Source organism: Hippopotamus amphibius, chromosome 7 (assembly GCF_030028045.1).
Source record: "Hippopotamus amphibius kiboko isolate mHipAmp2 chromosome 7, mHipAmp2.hap2, whole genome shotgun sequence".
NCBI lineage: Eukaryota > Metazoa > Chordata > Mammalia > Artiodactyla > Hippopotamidae > Hippopotamus > Hippopotamus amphibius.
The window spans coordinates 84,804,675-84,824,451 of NC_080192.1; the positions used below are offsets into that span (position 1 = coordinate 84,804,675).

The window sequence follows — 19,777 nt, forward strand, 5'->3', positions numbered from 1 at the left end:
TAAGTCTGCCTGACTCCAAAACCCACGCTCTGTCATAATATAACCAAGTATTTAAGAATCTTGGTAGCCTGATATAACACAAAGGACTTATTCATCCTCAGTCATATTAAGTTATATATAACTAAAATATACTACAATATATTCTATATTAAAATATAAAAGTTATGTGAATATTTCACATGTACCTGTGACCCTGTAAGGAAGAACGAGCTTAAATACCAGATTTGAAAGCTCTCCTTAAAGATTTTAAGATTGTAAAGCATTCTGAAGGAGGCTGTAACGTCTTCTCATGTTCTTAAAGACAGAACAGAAAGGAATCTTTCTAAGGCAATTAACTATGGTTCCATAAAAGGCGAATCCAAGTCTCACAAATGTATCACTTCATTTAGGTGAAAGTAGGGAGGAAAATGCTCAAAATGCTCAAAGAAAAATGCTCAAAAATGTATTCTCATTATACTTTTCCAACTCTAGAAAATAAAACATTTTCTCATACTGGATTTTTTCAAAATTCACCTTGTTTTGGAAGACAGAAGTGAAAGTACATTAATAGCAATGTTACTTATAAATTACTTTTTTCATATGTACAACAGAATTAATATTCAATTAAGAGCTTACATTCATTGAAGCATTGATTTTAGCAATAGTTTCATCATCTGTTGGGAACTGGTATATCTGAACACCATTGCTGACCAATTCACTCATGAGCTTGATCTTAAACTTCTGTAATTCAGTTTTAGAAATTGCATCTGCTTTGGCAATCACTGGTATAATGTTCACCTATTAAGAATAAAGAAAAACAAAATCTCATGACTGAGGATTTATTTTTAATCCTGAAGTTTTTACATTCAAAACCACTCAATCTCTGACAGATTTCCTTGACCTAGAACAAAGAATGGGAAAACTACAGTCTACTCACTGCCTGTTTACATAAATAAAGAGTTACTGGAACACAGCTAGGCCCATTCATTACACACTACATATTTCCTATGGCCACTTTCATTCTATAATAGCAGAAGTGGGTAGTTACATCAGAGACCCATGACCTGCGAAGCCTGAAATATTTACTACCTAGCCCTTCACAGGAAAAGCTGGCTGAGTCCTAACATAGAATCACTGGCTTCATTTTTACCAGATACCCCTGTACAACCACTCGTACAAATGCTGACCCCTTCAAGAACTGCTTTTAAAAAACAGAGCTCTTATAAAGTTCATCTTTCATCTGAATTTACATTTAGAAATCTCACATTTTCTTCTCTCAGTCTCTTACAATTCCATCATACACAAAGTAAGTAAAATGTAAGCCGTGAGTGGAAATCAGCTGCATAATTCACTAAAAATTTTTTATTTCTTAATAATCTAAGCACTAAGTAATTAGGGTGACTGATCTCAGCAGACCCAAGGAAAAGACCAAGGGCCTCCTTCTGCCTCTCATTTAAGCAGGTACCTTTTCCCAATGAATTCACCTCATATGCACCCCACTGTCAGACTCTTACCCAGACGTCGAAAGAAGGAAATTTTACGAATACCAAGTAAAAACATTCACGACTCAAGGGAATAACTTCCTCAGCATTATTTAAGAGTCCTATCATTGGCCAGAGAGGGAGAGATGTGGGGTCATGAAGACCGACTAACCTGCAGCGCTAGTTCTGTACAATTACTGTCCCCACCAAAGAGTGATGTCTCCACAGATTCAGGGGTTTGTAGGTTTTTTGGTTTAGAGTTATTTATTAGTTTGTTTTTAGTGAAAAACTTCAGGCTAAGTAGTTGTGTGTCAAGAGAATGAGCTATCAATGTAATTTTCAGAATGAAAGTGAAAACTAAATATTATAATTCTTTTTCTATTCTAAGTGTCTTTTTCTTCTCCAATTTCACACTGATTTACTGTGTATACTTGGATTTATTAGTCTTAAATATGTTCCAAAGGAGATAAAGATTTTTCCAGCTATCCATGAAGTAAACTTTCCAGCAATTGTGGGTAAACAGCTTTCAAGATAAATTAGTCAAAGTAAGTAAAAATTTGATGCCAAGTTCTCAATTTCAATATCATATATTGATACTTAGATGTTCAGTAAATTATGCCAAGTTAATAACTTCTAATTGATTCCACTATTAATAGCAGAAGCAGGCCAGTGTATATACCTGACATTAAGCTTTTTATTGTAGTGTAAGCTCCTGACACTGACCTTTGACTGCTGAGGCATCTATTTCAAAGGCATCCATTCGAATAAACACACTGCAGCTGCAGACACAGCTACTGGCTACCATCAGGTAAGGAACTGGGCAGCCTACCCAGAGGACCCCCTTTAAGAAAGCCTAGATGGCCGAGCCTGGAGCCACCTTCCTCTTCCTTCCCAGGTGCAGTTCCCACCCTAGTGCTTTAAAGGTACCAACACAGAGGGAACCTGTGAATCCCAAATGCCCCACCCTCCGACCCTGATAAAAGCCAAGCCCAGGTTTGCGATCCCTCCCTCCCCACTTCCCTGCCACCACCCCTCCGTGTGGCCTTGGGTGTGCTGTGTACCCTCAGGACCTGCGGGAACAACCCTTGCTCCTCACACTCCCCTGATGTTTGTTGCTGAGGTGTGCCCCAGGATCCTAAGAACCACAAGGGCTGACCAGGCTGCGACAGTGGCCCTAGCAGTGGGCACGCATGTGGGGGACCTGCTGTGAGTAACCACAGGCATGGAGCACCTCGTGTTCCCAGCCATGCACATCACCATCAGTGGGCTGGAGGACATGACACAGACTGAATGCAGACGGATGGGGACATGTCACTACCTGCATAGAAGGTAACTCTCCATGTGGAACAGTGGAGTCATCTTTTAAGAACAAGACGCACTATTGACTTAATCCAGCCTCACACCTCCCTTTGAGGTAGATACTCTCCTGGTTGTGATTTGAGAGGCAAGGAAACTGAAGCTTGGAGGGGTAGAAACTTGCCAAGAATAGGGTGATTAAGTGGCAAAACCAGCACTGAAAACAACACCAGACAAATCACACAGCCTGTTGTTCTGTCTCCCTGAGACAAAGCGGTACATTCTTGTGTCTACATCCCTTTAATAAGTACAGATTTCCACATGTCAGACTCAACTGCAAAAACAACTGGCTAAATGGTTAGAACATCCGATCAGGTGAACAGACTCTCACAGCTTGTGAAGCTTCCTCCAGGCCTGTCACAGTCAGGGACTGTGGTGTTGGTCAGAAGCCAGTCGGTCTGTGCACCGAGGCTGCACCTGTGGCCCACATGTTCCCCCCCACCCCAACTTCTACACGTGCCCTTGCTTTCCCAGTCCGAGCTCACAAAGTGCTCATCCAGGTAACAGAGCTGCATTCCTCACACCATCATAGGTCACAGGAGAACCTTGGAGACTTTAAGATAGTAGTCTTTAACTATCTTTTAAACAAATAAAAACATCTGAAGTGAGTTAATTTGTGGATACTGTTTTTTATAGCTCTCTGAATTTACATACAGCTCACTGGCTCAGAAATTCAAAAATGGGTTTTCTGGATACAGTTCAAATTAAAATATAATTTACCATAATATATGATAAGACTTTAGACCTTAATCTTCATCAGTGAACTTCTTCTCACTTAATAGTGTCATAAAGTAAAATTAGTGTCAAATATATTATATAGTTAAATGAAAATGAATACCCATATTCTAGCATGCAATTTAATCACTAAAAAAGCACTAAAATTTTATGTTAATGCTTTTTCTTTGCTTCTCATCTCCCCAACTGAATTTCTCTGGAAAATACCCTGAAGTTGAAAATTACTGAATGCTTTAAAAATGCACAGAATACAAGTTAATGACATATGTACATATCATAAAGATATTTTTAATAGTTCAAACTAAATACTGAAGCACAATGGTTGGTCCTTCTCCAAACCCACCTTGCTGTCCAGGTTTTTCATGGTCAAGAGATCCAGTGTCTTCAGAGAGTGGCCTGTTGGGGAGATGAAGTAGAGGCACACGTGGATGCGGGAGTCATGGTAGTTAAAGAGAGAGCGCTTGATCTTCAGCTCTTCTTGGAGATAGGCCTCAAACTGAGCGTCAATGTAGTCAATGATTGGTTGGTAGCTGGTAAAATTATTTAAATATTTAATACAATATAGCCATATCTTAATAAGGTATTTGCATAAATCTAAAGTTTGAAATCTCTATTTTCACCAGTGAAAAGCTGATGTCTGTGCTAAATAGATAACTTCAGTACTGTCTTTGCACCTGCATGCAGACATGCAGGTACAAAGACAATACTGTGAAACCATCAGAACAACCTGTGCTTTAAGACATTTTATAGAAATGACACTGAATGTACACTAATTCCTTCTCACACTCATTCAACACGCTGGAGCCCTTCTGGCACAGCTTCCCATATTTGCCAGGCTGCTAAAGGAGGGTAAGCATCTAATTGCAACCACACTGGACATGGCGTATTATTCTACTGAGAAAAGGCATGAGTATCAACAACTTAGAAGATATTTAAGTCAAATTCCATGACTTCCTGCTTCTGAAATAAGATTCGTGAGGAGAGGAAAGCACTAACATAGTAAGGAGGAAGGGCATGCCTACATGGAAGTATCTAACTGGTGATGCAGGCATGACTGTATTCTCATTTACATACAAGCAAGGAGAGGCCCACCAAGGCCGACATGCTGGGTCCTTGCCCAGATCTCTGCTCCTGCCTGACATGGCTGCCCCCACAGCTGTTTCAGGCTATTCATCCTTCAAGATGCAGAGCATAGCACAGTGCACTGCAGAGCACTGTGCTAACCCTGTTTTAAGAACAGTCTGTGAATGGTCCACTTCATTTTGGTATGCTAAATCATCGCCTGTGAACCTCATCTTTCTACTCTCAACTATTCTCATCAGGCAAATTGGGTTCCCAAGTGAAAAAAGCAGCAAACAGATCCTCTATCAAATTCCCTGGACAACTTTACACTTATCTCTGTAGCCCCCAACTGTGCAGTAACTGAGATACTAATAAACGTGCATTCAGTGGAATGCTTGGCCCTGCTAGTCCGCGAGGATCATCACCTCCTTTCAAACTCACAGAATCCCTGTTGTCCCCAGGCAGACTGCATGCAGTTGGGGACAGAAACAGGGCCTTATATTCTGTGCTCTCCACAATAGCAGCGCACCTTCAACATAACAGATGTGCTATCAGGACATCATCCTTGGGAAACTGATCCAAATGTGACCCAACATGATTCCATCCCCAAAATAATACAACAGTAAAAATTAATCTGTAAGTACACATTTAACACAGAATTTCCAAAGAAGCTTCTATTAATGACTTAAAATAGATCAGTTATAAATAGCTGTAAACATTCCTCTATCTGAATGCTTTGCATAATGCGTGTCATAAATGAAAACCATAAACATTTTTTTGTTAAATAAATATCATTATAAATTCTTCCACAGTAATTTGCTCGAGGCTTCCATTTCCAGTACATTGCAGATTCAGTCCTCAATGAAATGAAGGACACTGGCTTAAAATATACAAATCACCTCCTTTTTCAAAGTACTCATAAAGGGTAAGGAATTAAACAGGTCAAAACTGAAGAGAACAGAAACAGGGAGGTGAGCAGAGGACCAGAGCAGGCTTGGTAAATGGGCCAAATGCAGCCACATTCCTTTGTCATTCATAGTCTGAGGCTGCTTTTTTGCTACAAGCAGGGTAGTTTGGACAGCAGCTACATGTACTGCAGAGTTTGAGATATTTACTCTCTGGCCTTTACAGAAAAGGTGTACCAGCCCCTGCACTAAAAGGATCAGTGCTAGTTTCATCCTCAGGCCAATTTGTCAGTGTGGTTCCTGGGCTTTGCTCCCGAAGGATTCACAGGACAAGAAGGAAGAAAGCAAAGTCCAGGCCTACATAGGTAGGCCTCCCAACACTGAGCTGAGGTCTTAATATTCTATACCTTCACTGTGGGAATGAGCTAGAACTAAACCCACAGTTCGTCCCCTCTCCCCAAGGATCTGAGGGAAGATTGCCCTGGCACTAAATGAATTTGGAAAAATAAATGGAGAGGGAAAAACCTGCCTCGAGAACTTGTGGCCATGGGGTAAGCCCTTGCACACATCCATGGCCCAGGTTCACGTGGCCTCTGATTCTGAGAACCTAGAACCATGAAACTAGGATCCTGAGTATTAATACCCAGAGGGGGAAGAATCAAGATGGTGGAGTAGGAGGACCTGCACTCACTCCCTCTTGCAAGAGCACCAGAACTACAAATAACTGCTGAACCGTCAGCGACAGAAAGACACTGGAACTCACCAAAAAAAACACCCCACATCCAGAGACAAAGGAGAAGCCGCAATGAGACAGTAGGAGGGGCGCAATCGCATTAAAATCAAATCCCATAAATGCTGGGTGGGTGACTCACAAGCTGGAGAACAGTTATATTGCAGAAGTCCTGAGGGTTCTGAGCCCCACATCAGGCTTCCTAACCTGGGGGTCCAGCAACGGAAGGAGGAATCCCCAGAGAATCAGACTTTGAAAGCCAGTGGGATTTGATTGCAGGACCTCCACAGGACTGGGGGAAACAGAGAATCCACTCTTGGAGGGCACAAAGAAAAGTGTGCTCACCAGGACCCAGGAAGAAGGAACAGTGACCCCATAGGAGACTGAACCTGACCTACCTGCTGGTGTTGGAGGGTTGCCTGCAAGGATGGGGGGCAGCTGTGGCTCACTGAGGAGATGGGCACTGGCAGCAGGGGTTCTGGGAAGTGCTCATTGGTGTGAGCCCTCCCACAGTCCACCATTAGCCCCACCAAAGAGCCTGTAAGCTCCAGTGCTGGGTTGCCTCAGGCCAAACGACCATCAGGGTGGGAACACAGCCCCACCCATTGGCAAATAAGCAGATTAAAGTGTCACTGAGCTCCACCCACCAAATCAGATTAAAGTTTTACTGAGCTCCGCCCACCCAGCCTAACCCACCATCAGTCCCTCCCATCAGGAAGCACCCACAAGCCTCCTAGATAGCTTCCTCCACAAGAGAGCAGAATCAAGCAGTATCACCAGTATTTCATCTTGTGGAACTGAAAAACACAGCCACAGAAAGACAGAGAAAATGAAAAGGCAAAAGACTTTATAGATGAAGGGACAAGATAAAACACCAGAAAAACAACTAAAAGAAGAGGAGATAGGCACGCTTCCAGAAAAAGAATTCAGAATAATGATGGTGAAGATGATCCAGGCCTTTGAAAAAAAGACTGGATGCAAAGATCGAAAAGTTTACCAAAGACCTAGAAGAATTAACAAACAAACAGAGATATGCAACACAATAACTGAAATGAAAAATACACTAGAAGGAACCAACAGCAGATTAACTGAGGCAGAAGGGCCAATAAGTGACCTGGAAGGCAGAATGGTGATAATCACTAATGCAGAAAAGAATAAAGAAAAAGGAATGAAAATAACTGAAGACAGCCTAAGAGACCTCTGGGACAACGTTAAACGCACCAACATTCGCATTATAGGGGTCCCAGAAGGAGAAGAGAGAGAGAAAGGACTCAAGAAAATATTGGAAGAGATTATAGTCGAAAACTTCCCTAACATGGGAAAGGAAACAGCTACCCAAGTCCAGGAAGCGCAGAGAGTCCCAGGCAGGATAAACCCAAGGAGAAACACACCAAGACATATAGTAGGCAAATTGACAAAAATTAAAGACAGAGAAAAGTTATTAAAAGCAACAAGGGGAAAATGACAAATAACATACAAGGGAACTCCCATAAGGTTAATAGCTGATTTCTCAGTAGAAACTCTGCAAGCCAGAAGGGTGTGGCACAATATATTTCAAGTGATGAAAGGGAAGAACCTACAACCAAGAATACTCTACCCAGCAAGGATCTCATTCAGATTCGACAGAGAAATCAAAAGCTTTATAGACAAGCAACAGCTAAGAGAATTCAGCACCACCAAACCAGCCTTACAACAAATGCGAAAGGAACTTCTCTAAGCAGGAAACATAAGAGAAGAAAAGGACCTACAGAAACAACAACAAAACAATTAAGAAAATGGTAATAGGAACATATATATCGATAATTACCTTGAATGTAAATGGACTAAATGCACCAACCAAAAGACACAGACTGGTGGAATGGATACAAAAACAAGACCCATATATATGCTGTCTACAAGAGACTCACTTCAGACCTAGGGACACATACAGACTGAAAGTGAGGGGATGGAAAAAGATATTCCATGCAAATGGAAATCAAAAGAAAGCTGGAGTAGCAATACTCATATCAGATAAAATAGACTTTAAAATAAAAAATGTTACAAGAGACAAGAAAGGACATTACATAAAGATTGAGGGATCAATCCAAGAAGAAGAGATAACAATTATAAATATATATGCACCCAATATAGGAGCACCTCAGTACATAAGGCAAATGCTAACAACTATGAAAGAGGAAATCGACAGTAACACAATCATAGTGGGGGACTTTAACACCCCACTTACACCAATGGACAGAGCATCCACACAGAAAATTAATAAGGAAACACAAGCTTTAAATGACACAATAAATCAGCTTGATTTAATAGATATCTATAGGACATTACATCCAAAAGCAGCAGATTACACATTCTTCTCAAGTGCACAAGGAACATTCTCCAGGATAGATCACATTTTGAGTCATAAATCAAGCCTTGGTAAATTCAAGAAAATTGAAATCATATCAAGCATCTTTTCTGACCACAATGCTATGAGATTAGAAATCAATTACTGGAAAAAAACTTGAAAAAACACAAACACATGGAGGCTAAACAATATGCTACTAAATAACCAAGAGATCACGGAAGAAATCAAAGAGGAAATCAAAAAATACCTAGAGACAAATCACAATGAAAACACAACGATCCAAAACCTATGGGATGCAGCAAAGGCAGTTCTAAGAGCGAAGTTTATAGTGATACAATCCTACCTCAAGAAACAAGAAAAATCCCAAATAAACAATCTAACCTTACACCTAAAGAAACTAGAGAAAGAAGAGCAAACAAAATTTGAACTCAGTAGACGGAGAGAAATCATAAAGATCAGAACAGAAATAAATGAAATAGAAATAAAGAAAATAGCAAAAATCAATAAAACTAAAAGCTGGTTCTTTGAGAAGATAAATGAAATCGATAAAACTCTAGCAAAACTCATCAAAAAAAGAGGGAGAGGACTCAAATTAATAAAATTAGAAATGAAACAGGAGAAGTTACAATGGACACCACAGAAATAAAAAGCACCATAAGAGATTACTACAAGCAACTATATGCCAATAAAATGGACAACTTGGATGAAATGGACAGATTCTTAGAAAGGTATAACTTCCAAGACTGAATCAGGAAGACACAGAAAATATGAACAGACCAATCACAAGCACTGAAATTGAGACTGTGATTAAAAATCTCCCAACAAACAAAAGTCCAGGACCAGATGGATTCACAGGTGAATTTTATCAAACATTTAGACCAGAGCTAGCATCCATCCTTCTCAAACTCTTCCAAAAAACTGCAGAGGAAGGAACACTCCCAAACTCATTTTATGAAGCCACCATTACCCTGATACCAAAACCAGACAAAGATACTACAAAAAAAGAAAACTATAGACCAATATCACTGATGAATTTAGATGCAAAAATCCTCAACAAAATACTAGCCAACAGAATCCAACAACACATTAAAAGGATCGTACACCATGATCAAGTGGGATTTATCCCTGGAATGCAAGGATTCTTCAATATATGCAAATCAATCAATGTGATACACCATATTAACAATTGAAGGATAAAAAGCACATGATCATCTCAATAGATGCAGAAAAAGCTTTTGACAAAATTCAACATCCATTTATGATAAAAACTCTCCAGAAGGTGGGCATAGAGGGAACCTACCTCAACATAATAAAGGCCATAGATGAGAAACCCACAGAAAACATCATTCTCAATGGTGAAAAACTGGAAGCATTCCCTCTAAGATCAGGAACAAGAGAAGGATGTCCACTCTCACCACGACTATTCAACATAGTTTTGGAAGTCCTTGCCACAGCAATTAGAGAACAAAAAGAAATAAAAGGAATCCAAACTGGAAAGGAAGAAGTAAAACTGTCACTGTTTGCAGATGACATGATACTATACATAGAAAATCCTAAAGATGCCACCAGAAAACTACTTGAGCTAATCAATGAATTTGGAAAAGTTGCAGGATACAAAATTAACACACAGAAATCTCTTGCATTTCTATACACTAATAATGAAAGATAAGAAAGAGAAATTAAGGAAACAATCCCATTCACCATTGCAACAAAAAGAATAAAATGCCTAGGAATAAACGTAACCAAGGAGGTAAAAGACCTGTACTCAGAAAACTATAAGACACTCATGAAAGAAATCAAAGACGACACAAACAGATGGAGGGACATACCATGTTCTTGGATTGGAAGAATCAACAGTGTGAAAATGACTATACTCCCCAAAGCAATTTACAGATTCAATGCAATCCCGATCAAATTACCAATGGCATTTTTCACAGAACTAGAACAAGAAATTTTACGATTTGTATGGAAACACAAAAGACCCCGAACAGCCAGAGGAATCTAGAGAAGGAAAGACAGAGTTGGTGGAATCAGGCTTCCTGACTTCAGGCTATACTACAAGGCTACAGTGATCAAGACAGTATGGTGCTGGCACAAAAACAGAAATAACAGATCAATGGAACAGGATAGAAAGCCCAGAGATAAACTACAGTTAACTAATCTATGACAAAGTAGGCAAGGATATACAGTGGAGAAAAGGTAGCCTCTTCAATAAGTGGTGCTGGGAAAACTGGACAGGTACATGTAAAAGAATGAAATTAGAACACTTCCTAACACCATACACAAAAATCAACTCAAAATGGATTAAAGACCTAAATGTAAGGCCAGACACTATAAACCTCCTAGAGGAAAACATAGGAAGAATACTCTTCAACGTAAATAACAGCAAGATCTTTTTTGATCCACCCCCTAGAATAATGGAAATAAAAACAAAAATAAATAAGTGGGACCTAATGAAACTTCAAAGCTTCTGCACAGCAAAGGAAACGATAAGCAAGACGAAAAGACAACCCTCAGAATGGGAGAAAATATTTGCAAACGAATCAACAGACAAAGGATTACTCTCCAAAATATATAAAGTTTATCCAGCTCAATATCAGAAAAACAAACAACCCAATCAAAAAATGGGCAGAAGACCTAAATAGGCATTTCTCCAAAGAAGACATACGGATGGCCAAGAGGCACATGAAAAGCTGCTCAACATCACTAATTATTAGAGAAATGCAAATCAAAACTACAATGAGGTATCACCTCACACCGGTTAGAATGGGCATTATCAGAAAATCTACAAACAGTAAATGCTGGAGAGGGTGTGGGGAAAAGAGAACGCTCTTGCACTGCTGGTTGGAATGTAAATTGATACAGCCACTATGGAGAACAGTATGGAGGTTCCTTGCAAAACTAAAAATAGAACTACCATATAACCCAGCAATCCCACTGCTGGGCATATACCCAGAGAACACCATAATTCAAAAAGACACATGCACTCCAATGTTCACTGCGGCAGTATTTACAACTGCCAGGACATGGAAGCAACCTAAATGTCCATCAACAGATGAATGGATAAAGAAGATGTGGTACATATATACAATGGAATATTACTCAGCTGTAAAAAGCAATGAAACTGGGACATTTGTGGAGACATGGATGGACCTAGAGACTGTCATACAGAGTGAAGTGAGTCAGAAAGAGAAAAACAAATATCGTATATTAACACATATATGAGGAATATAGAAAAATGGTACAAATCAACCCGTTTGCAAGGCAGAAATAGAGACACAGATGTAGAGAACAAACATATGGACAGCAAGTGGGGACAGCGGGGAATGAATTGGGAGATTGGGATACCAAATTGTACACTCTAAATATATACAGTTTATTGTAAAAAGTAAAAAATACAAAAAAAAAATACCTAGAGGGACCTAATATAAGCAAATCTAAATCTGTTCAAAGTATCTCTGCAAATAATTTTTCAAAGACCATGAGAACTATAATAAAAACCAACCAAGCATATGGGGGAAAAAAAGCACAATGAATGAGAACTAAAGGAAAAAAACAAACATTAGTACAATAACTGCAAATTTTCAATGAACTGGGATAATAAGATATAGTTACATAAAAGAGACAAAAGAAACAGAAAAAAAGGCGAACTTGAATATACGTGCTGGGAATAGTAAAGTAACAAAAAGTGATCCTACAGATATGAATGTGAACCACACAGAATGTACAGATTTGAAAACTATAATAACCAGAATGAAAAACTCATGGATTAGTTTAAAAGCATATTAGACACAGCTTAAGAGAGAATTAGTATACTGGAGGATAAATCAATCAAAACTAATTATCCAGGAAACAGCAGAGAGGAAAAAAAAAGATAAAACTATGGAATAGAGATTAATAGACATGGAAGACATAATGAGAAGGGCTAACATATATTTTATGAAAGTTTCAGAAGGAAAGGGGGTGAAGTAGTATTTGAAGAGACGATGTCTCAGATTTTTTAAAAGAACTGATGACACTATTCAGACTCAAGAAGTCAAACAAATCACAAGCAGGATAAATTATAAAGAAATAAAAATGCAGACCTATCATGATAAAACTGGACAACAACAAAAACAAAGATCTTAAAAGCAGTGGAGGAAAATGAGGATACTCTTAAGGGGAAGACAGGCTGACAGCTGCCTTCTCAGCAGTAAAACAGAAGCCAGGAGACAGTGTAATGGTATCTTCAATGGGAGAAAAGAAAATAATTGCCCACCCAGAATTGTATACCCAACTAAAATTTCTAGTATGAGAGTAAAACAAAAATTCTTGGTTAAGAGGGTAGTAAATACTGGCCACATAAAATGATAATAATAATGTCTTGTGTTGTTAAGGAAAAAAGAGAGAAAACATGACAGGATAAGTCAGTGGGAGTAGGGGGAGGTTAACAGAGTTTAACTGTTCAAAATTCCATTTTATTGTTTATTTGTATCATCGAGGACAAGCACAAATATTAACCTTAAACCTTGACGAGGTTAGAGATTACGTTTTGTAATTTCTAGGGTATCAACTACAAGAACAGAAATAAAGCAAGAAAGGAGAAAGAAACATGGAACTCGCAGGACGGACAGAAAACACACAAAAAATGGTAAATTTAAACCTAAAACATTAGTAACTACATTATTGATGAATGGACTAAGTGCACAATTAAAAGATAAACACTGTCACAGTAGATTTTAAAAAAGAAAACCACATGCTTGACCAGAAGCACATCTAAAGCACAACAGTGCCCAGAGGCTGGAGTAAGGGAACAGAAGAACACACCTCCACAAGAAAGTGCGGTCTGACAACACAGAAGCCTCACAAAAGGAGAAAAGGTCACTACATAGTGATAAAAGTGTCTATTCTTCAGGGTTAAATAAAAGTAGAAACTAAAAATTAAGGGAAACTGGAAATACTACATACCAAAACTTATGGGATGCAGCCATACTTAGAGGGTAAGTTTGGGTAAAGCCATACTTAGAAAGTAATTTATAATCTTAACTACATAAGGCTGAAAATCAATGAGAAATTAAGAGCAAATTAGATCAAAATCCAAAGAAAGGTAATTATAGATACAAGAGCAGAAATTAATAAAATAGGAAAAACAAGAAGTATAAAATTGAGAGGATCAACAAAGCCAAAATTTGAGAAGACCAAATAAACTTACCACACCTTGTCGAGACTGACCCAGGAGAAACGAAACAAGCATAAATAACCAGTACCAGGAAAGGAGATGCAGATTTCATTACAGATGATGAAGATGGTAAACATATATCAGGAGAATATTATCAACATCTTTAAGTAAATATATTTGGGAATTTGGATGAAATAGATTCCTGGAAAATTGTGACTTTTCAAAACTGTCTCAAAAAACACCAGATTGTCCTATATGATCATTAAACAAAATTAATTAGTAACTCAAAATCTTCTCAGAAAACCTCAGGCCCAGATGGTTTTACTGGCAAGTTCCACCAATCATTCCAGGGAAAAATAACTCTAATCTTACACAAATTTTTCCAGAAAACAGTGGAAAAACTACCCAAGCTCATTTTTGAAGGGTAATATAACCTTGATTTTTTTTAAAGGATAGTATAAGAGAAAGTACAGGTTGAAAACCTCACTTATAGACATAAGATGCAAAAATACTAAAAGGAAAAAAAATCAGATACAGCAGAAGATAAAAAGAATACCAAATGGTACCCAAGATTGCAAGGTTAATTTACCAACTAAAGGCAGTTACTGTAATTCATCTTATTAAAGATTAAAGGAGAGAAATTACAATCTTCTCCAGAATGCAAAAAAAATAAAAAAAAAATCTGATAATATCTATTCTTGATTTAAAAAAAACTCCTACTAGTAATACAAAATAACTTCCTTATTCTAACTGAAAAAAAGAAAGCATAACACAGGGGAAAAAGAAAGCTTTCCCTCTGGAGTCAGGGCAAGGCAGAGATGCCCACTATCTCCACCGACTCCAGAGGAATCTGTCAGTCTCAGCAGTGCAGTCAGGTATTAAAGTAAAAGAAAGGAAATAAAGACCACTGTCTTCAGCCATGCTGGAGGAACGGCCACTGGAAATAAACCACATCCCCCTCCCCGCCTCCCTGCCCCAACCTGGACAAAATATATGAAAAGGGGGTTTCAGACACAGGACAACAGGCAGTGAAAAACTGTGATCACTGGGAGGGAAGTGAATGATCACTGGGAAGTCTGTGATCTCCCCAGCCTACTGCCTGGAGACAAGTGTCTGGAGCACAGCACAAGAGGCACGAAGCCTGGCAGACCCACTGAGTGAGGAGGACAGACAGGTGCTCAGGGAAGAGGGAGTGGGGAGAAGGCATGCTCCAGGAGAAAGCACTGGCCCACGGGAGCTGCAGAGCGTCCCCTTGCCCCCGGGGAAAAACTGACCTGCAGGGCACATGAGCAAAGGACCCAAGGCTGTGGACATTTCCTATAACCATCATGGTAGTGGATAAAAAACTACATGTTTGTGAAAATTAAATTGTACACTTAAAAAAACCAATGCATTTTATTTATTCTACATAAATTATACATCAATAAAGCTTATTTAAAAGGAAGGAACAAAAGAACTAGAAAGGAAGAATGTGCCATTATTTGCAGATTATACTATTACATACATAGAAAAACTAAACAAATTTAGAGATGAGTTATTGGAATTAATCAGAGAATTCATAGAAGGTGTTATATATGCAAGATAAAATATTTCCACACGCCAAATAGAAAATGAAATATTTGTAAAAGATATCATTTATGAGATCATCAAAAATACCAAATATGTAGGAATAAATTCAAGTAAAGCTGTATATGATTTCTATACAGAAAATTATTTAAAAAAGCAATGTGTCACAGGCCTTTGCCTTTTCCACTAATCTCCTTCTGCAGAAAACCCACAAAAATTACTTTTTGAAATCTAAAGCAGAACACACAAATGTGCTAAACAGGCTAACACATAGAGTCAATTATGCAACATATTTTCCCTCTAAAGCAAACTTTTAGGACCTAGGAAACTACCTCTAATAATGAAAATATATAAAAAGGAAAAAGGACAAAGTCATTGCTTTGCCCCAGTCTATTTCCTCCTTTTATAGTTTAAATTTCATATAGGATCTATAATCTTTATAATACCAAAGGAGAAATAATGACAAGAAGTAGTGACCTTATATAAAATATAAATAAAAATTTCATTAACAAACGTTTCCTGCAGTGCTTAAATAATTGTACCTGGCTAATTTAGTTAGAATTTCACAAAAAAATTAATGCACCATGGATTTGGCAATTATATATTTGCCATGTATGTCTTGTTTTCTTTTGTTTTTCCTCAACAAGACAAGTCCTGCCTGAAAATTAGTAAAAATCATTTAATATATACTGAATTATCATATCAGGAAATAATTAAAACTATTTTGGCTGAAATACACATTTTAAAAATGTGCTTCAAATTACTCTAAAGAAATTAGACAACTGATAGAAAAATGTCAATTTGTTAAGAAGAACAAAATATTGCTTAATTATTTAAAAAAGTAAGTCTGGGAAGAAAGTCATGGGTTTCCACAGTTGAAAATCAAATTATAGCACACAGGGCAAGAAGGCAGATGTCCTGAAATAAGAAAAACCTGTTTTATTACAAGAGGAAAGCATGTACCTCTCTTCTTTGTTTACTTGGTCACCAAATCCCACTGTATTCACTATGGTCAACTTCAATCGAACGTTACTTTCCTGGAGTTCATATGTCTGTGCTTTAAGTCTAACATGTGGGTAAAAATGTGAGGATTCATGGTCTTCAAAATTAGTATTAAACAAGGTGTCAATCAGCGTTGATTTTCCAATTCCAGTCTCCCCTGAAAGAAATGCAGGTACATCTTCACAGGTGCACAGGACAGAAGAAGAAAAACACAACAGTAAACTCTTACAGTGGTTTCCAGGATCCGAAATATTTCAGATATTTCAAAGGCTGGACTGTCCCTGAAAGAATTATTCAAGACATGCTAAGGCTGGTCCACTGAGTCACCAGCAGAGCATAAAAATGAGTCACGTGTGCTAAGTTACTCAGAACTCTGAAGAAAGCACTGAAATGTTTAAAAAACAAACAAAAAGTTTAAAGCAGTACAACTAAGAAAAACAAAACTGATAGAATTTAAATAACTGAAAAAAAAAGTCTGCAACCATGATCTCAAGTTGCTAACATGGGCACCATGCTGCTCATGACAAGAAGGAAGTGAGCACAGGAGCAGGAAGGAACAATCTAGGGGGCTTGGCACTTACCCACACAGAGAATATTAAAGCAGAAGCCTTGCTGAATAGATCTGTTGACCAGCTGATCAGGCAGACTCTCAAAACCAACATGGCCAGACATGGTTAAAGAACGAGTGTTTTCTTTTTTTTGCTGAAAGAAAACAAAAACAACAGCAACAGTTTTTTAAAGTTTTACTAAAGCAGGATATAGGCACATTAGAAAGGATAAACACGATTTATCAAAAAAACTAAAGACTTTTTGATCATTATAACTCCCCCAAGATACAACTGGTTAAATTTGTGAGAAACCTGTGTCCACACCCTCAAAACACATATTTCCTATTATCCTCCTATGATGAGAGTCCAGCACTATTTATAACATTAAAATATTCGATTTCCCAAAACAGGAAAATACCCAAGTAAACTGTGGCATAATCATTCATAAAATGGAGTGTGTAAAAGTCATGAAACATGTTTATGATAAAAAAAAAATTTTTTTTTTCTTGGGGTGCATTGGGTCTTCATAGCTGTGCACGGGTTTTCTCTAGTTGTGGCAAGCAGGGACTACTCTTCGTTGTGGTGTGTGGGCTTCTCATTGTAGTGGCCTCTCCTGTTGCGGAGCATGGGCTCTAGGTGCGCAGGCTTCAGTAGTTGTGGTGCGTAGGCTCAGTAGTTGTGGTGCATGGGCTTAGTTGCTCCATGGCAGGTGGGATCTTCCCGGACCAGATTCTTAACCACTGTGCCACAGGGGAAGTCCAATAAATAAATATTTTTTTTAAAAAATCTGACAACTCACCTCGTTCATCAAATTAAATTTACTCCCTCTTTTTAAATATTACTTTTAATACAAATTACCAAAACCCATCCCTCCTGTATAGGCACACTCAGAAGGCCCTTGGAAGCATTAAGGTCTGACCCCACATTCAGGAAGGCTCTGAAAGGACCATCCCGTGGCATCCCACCCTGTCATCACCAAGGTCTGCGAGGACACCTGCTCCCCATGACTGCCATGGCAGAACTGAAACCTACATCTGCTTAATGTCAGACAGGGTCGAGACGCTGTGGACACTCAACAATGATTCAGTTCATCACTGATTTTTCACTTGGATCGACACAACAGTTAATTCGTATTCAAGGTGAGTACCAACAAAAGTCTGCCAGGTCTCTCAGTAGTTATTCTGAAACCACAGAGGCATCCAGAGTGCATCCATGAGTCTGCTTAAAAAATATACTCACTTTCTCTTCATTGTCAGACACTTGTGGGGCCATGTAAGCTGTTTTTGTTGCCATGTGAGACTGAAAGAGCTGAAAAAGAAAACAGATATTACTTCCCCAAAAACCTGTATCTAAGTAATATATTTACATTAAAAAGGAATTCCAATATTGTCATTATCACCAGCATTTGACTTGTAGTCTACACAAGTGACTTATGTTTAAAACTGTGGTTTTCTTGCTAGAAGGATATCTGCACAGGTAAGTAATATGTGATAGTCAACACATGAAACACATTATTGCACTTACACCCACACACATAAAAATGTAAAAATTATCATGTATAGAACCCCTATCACATACCTATCACCAGGCCAGCTCATGAAGTATGCGCTCTTATTTGATCCTCATGATAGATCTGAACTACACATATTACCACTCCCACAGCCTGCATGAGAAAATTAGGATTCTGAAAGGTTAAGTAACTCACCCTAAACCATACAAGCCACTAAACTGTAGGCACAGGTCTAATCTGACTGCAAAGCTGGTGTTTGTTCTACTGTACCAGTGTAGATCAAGTACTCAGTCACCTGTCTGCAGGGAGTGGGGAGGACGGTACCAGAGAAGCTGTGGGAATTTCCAAGCAACGCTGCCTCAAGGGCACTGCCATCCTACTCTGGAGTGCAGCACAAGGCACAGAGAAAATGGGCCTTTTTAAAAAGTAACAGTAATGTGGATATAGTAAGAAAAAAAGCAAACAGTGCCAATGAGAACACAGAGCAGAATAAGTAAGTTCCCTTTCTCCCAATTCCCTGGAACCTGGGCAGTTCTCTCCCCAGAGGCTGCCTCCTGGGGGTGGAGGATGCACGTGGTGTGAACATGCAGTCTCTGGCTCACAGATACGGGACAAAACCCGTGCTCTGCATCGGGTGTTTCAGCAGAATGTGAGCTGCCTCACTCCCTCTGCAAGACAGTGCTCTGTTCTGTAAACTACACAATATGCAGATGCAGTGCTTTTAACTACAACAAACTATGCTGCAGTGAACAGCTTTACCCACACTGGGGTAAAGCTCCCCCCCTACTGGGACTGTGAACACACCCTCACACAAACACACGAGACACACTGGGACTGCATCCTACAGAACGCTAACAACCTCCTTCCTCTCGTACTTTCTGGGTAATGTAAGCTTTTGCGGATTGGCCCTGGGACTTAAAACAAAGTGAGTCCAAACCCTGAGCAGCAAACTGAGCGCACTGGGCCAGCAGGTGGCTCTGGCCAGTGGGAAGAGGCCCCATATGTATAAGAGAACAGCCAAGGCTCAGGGTGAACACACAGGCACTGATTGTGTTTTTACCATTAAAAAAGTGAAAAGCACATAATGATACGAAGTCCACCAGAACTGGCCTAGTATGGTTTTAAGTATACACACACCTCCCTGACTTCCCCAGCGTCTGTCACAGTGTCACATGGGTGGGTAGGCACATCCTCCCTCTGAGCCAGCACAGAGTGAGAGCACTGGGAAAAGAGCAGTGGTCATGGCAACGTGCAGAAAGAGGAAGGACAATGGCACTGCACTGGGCCAGGGGACGGCCAGCATCAGGCGAGGTGGCATTTAAGGGGGAAAAAATCCCTAAGTCCCGGAAGGGAGGCAGAATTTCTTATCTGGATGAAGTGAACGGTGACTAAAAGAGTTTG

The 19,777-nt window shown here is 39.1% G+C and overlaps 1 protein-coding gene and 1 long non-coding RNA gene across 9 annotated transcripts in view; one reads left to right on the forward strand and one right to left on the reverse strand.

Annotated features, from left to right (window-relative positions):
- Positions 1–19,777, forward strand: part of LOC130857851 (uncharacterized) — a 55,198-nt gene that overhangs the window by 32,334 nt on the left and 3,087 nt on the right. For 2 of the 6 annotated variants that reach the window (XR_009054874.1, XR_009054877.1), the window contains exons 4-6: positions 2,164–2,268; positions 2,356–2,789; positions 17,748–18,259. This is a non-coding gene — a long non-coding RNA (uncharacterized LOC130857851). Of the gene's footprint in view, positions 1–2,163; positions 2,269–2,355; positions 2,790–17,747; positions 18,260–19,777 lie in introns of those variants that run through there. The other 4 variants (XR_009054876.1, XR_009054878.1, XR_009054879.1 and 1 more) reach the window with 4 other exon arrangements.
- The window catches only part of SEPTIN10 (septin 10), a 59,390-nt gene that overhangs the window by 21,764 nt on the left and 17,849 nt on the right, over positions 1–19,777 (reverse strand). For all 3 annotated transcript variants that reach the window (XM_057743692.1, XM_057743691.1, XM_057743690.1), the window contains 5 exons: positions 18,106–18,174; positions 16,900–17,020; positions 16,280–16,475; positions 3,895–4,081; positions 616–777 (listed from right to left, as the gene is read on the reverse strand). In XM_057743692.1, the coding sequence (XP_057599675.1) occupies positions 616–777; positions 3,895–4,081; positions 16,280–16,475; positions 16,900–17,020; positions 18,106–18,174 (735 nt within the window). The remainder of the gene's footprint in view (positions 1–615; positions 778–3,894; positions 4,082–16,279; positions 16,476–16,899; positions 17,021–18,105; positions 18,175–19,777) is intronic.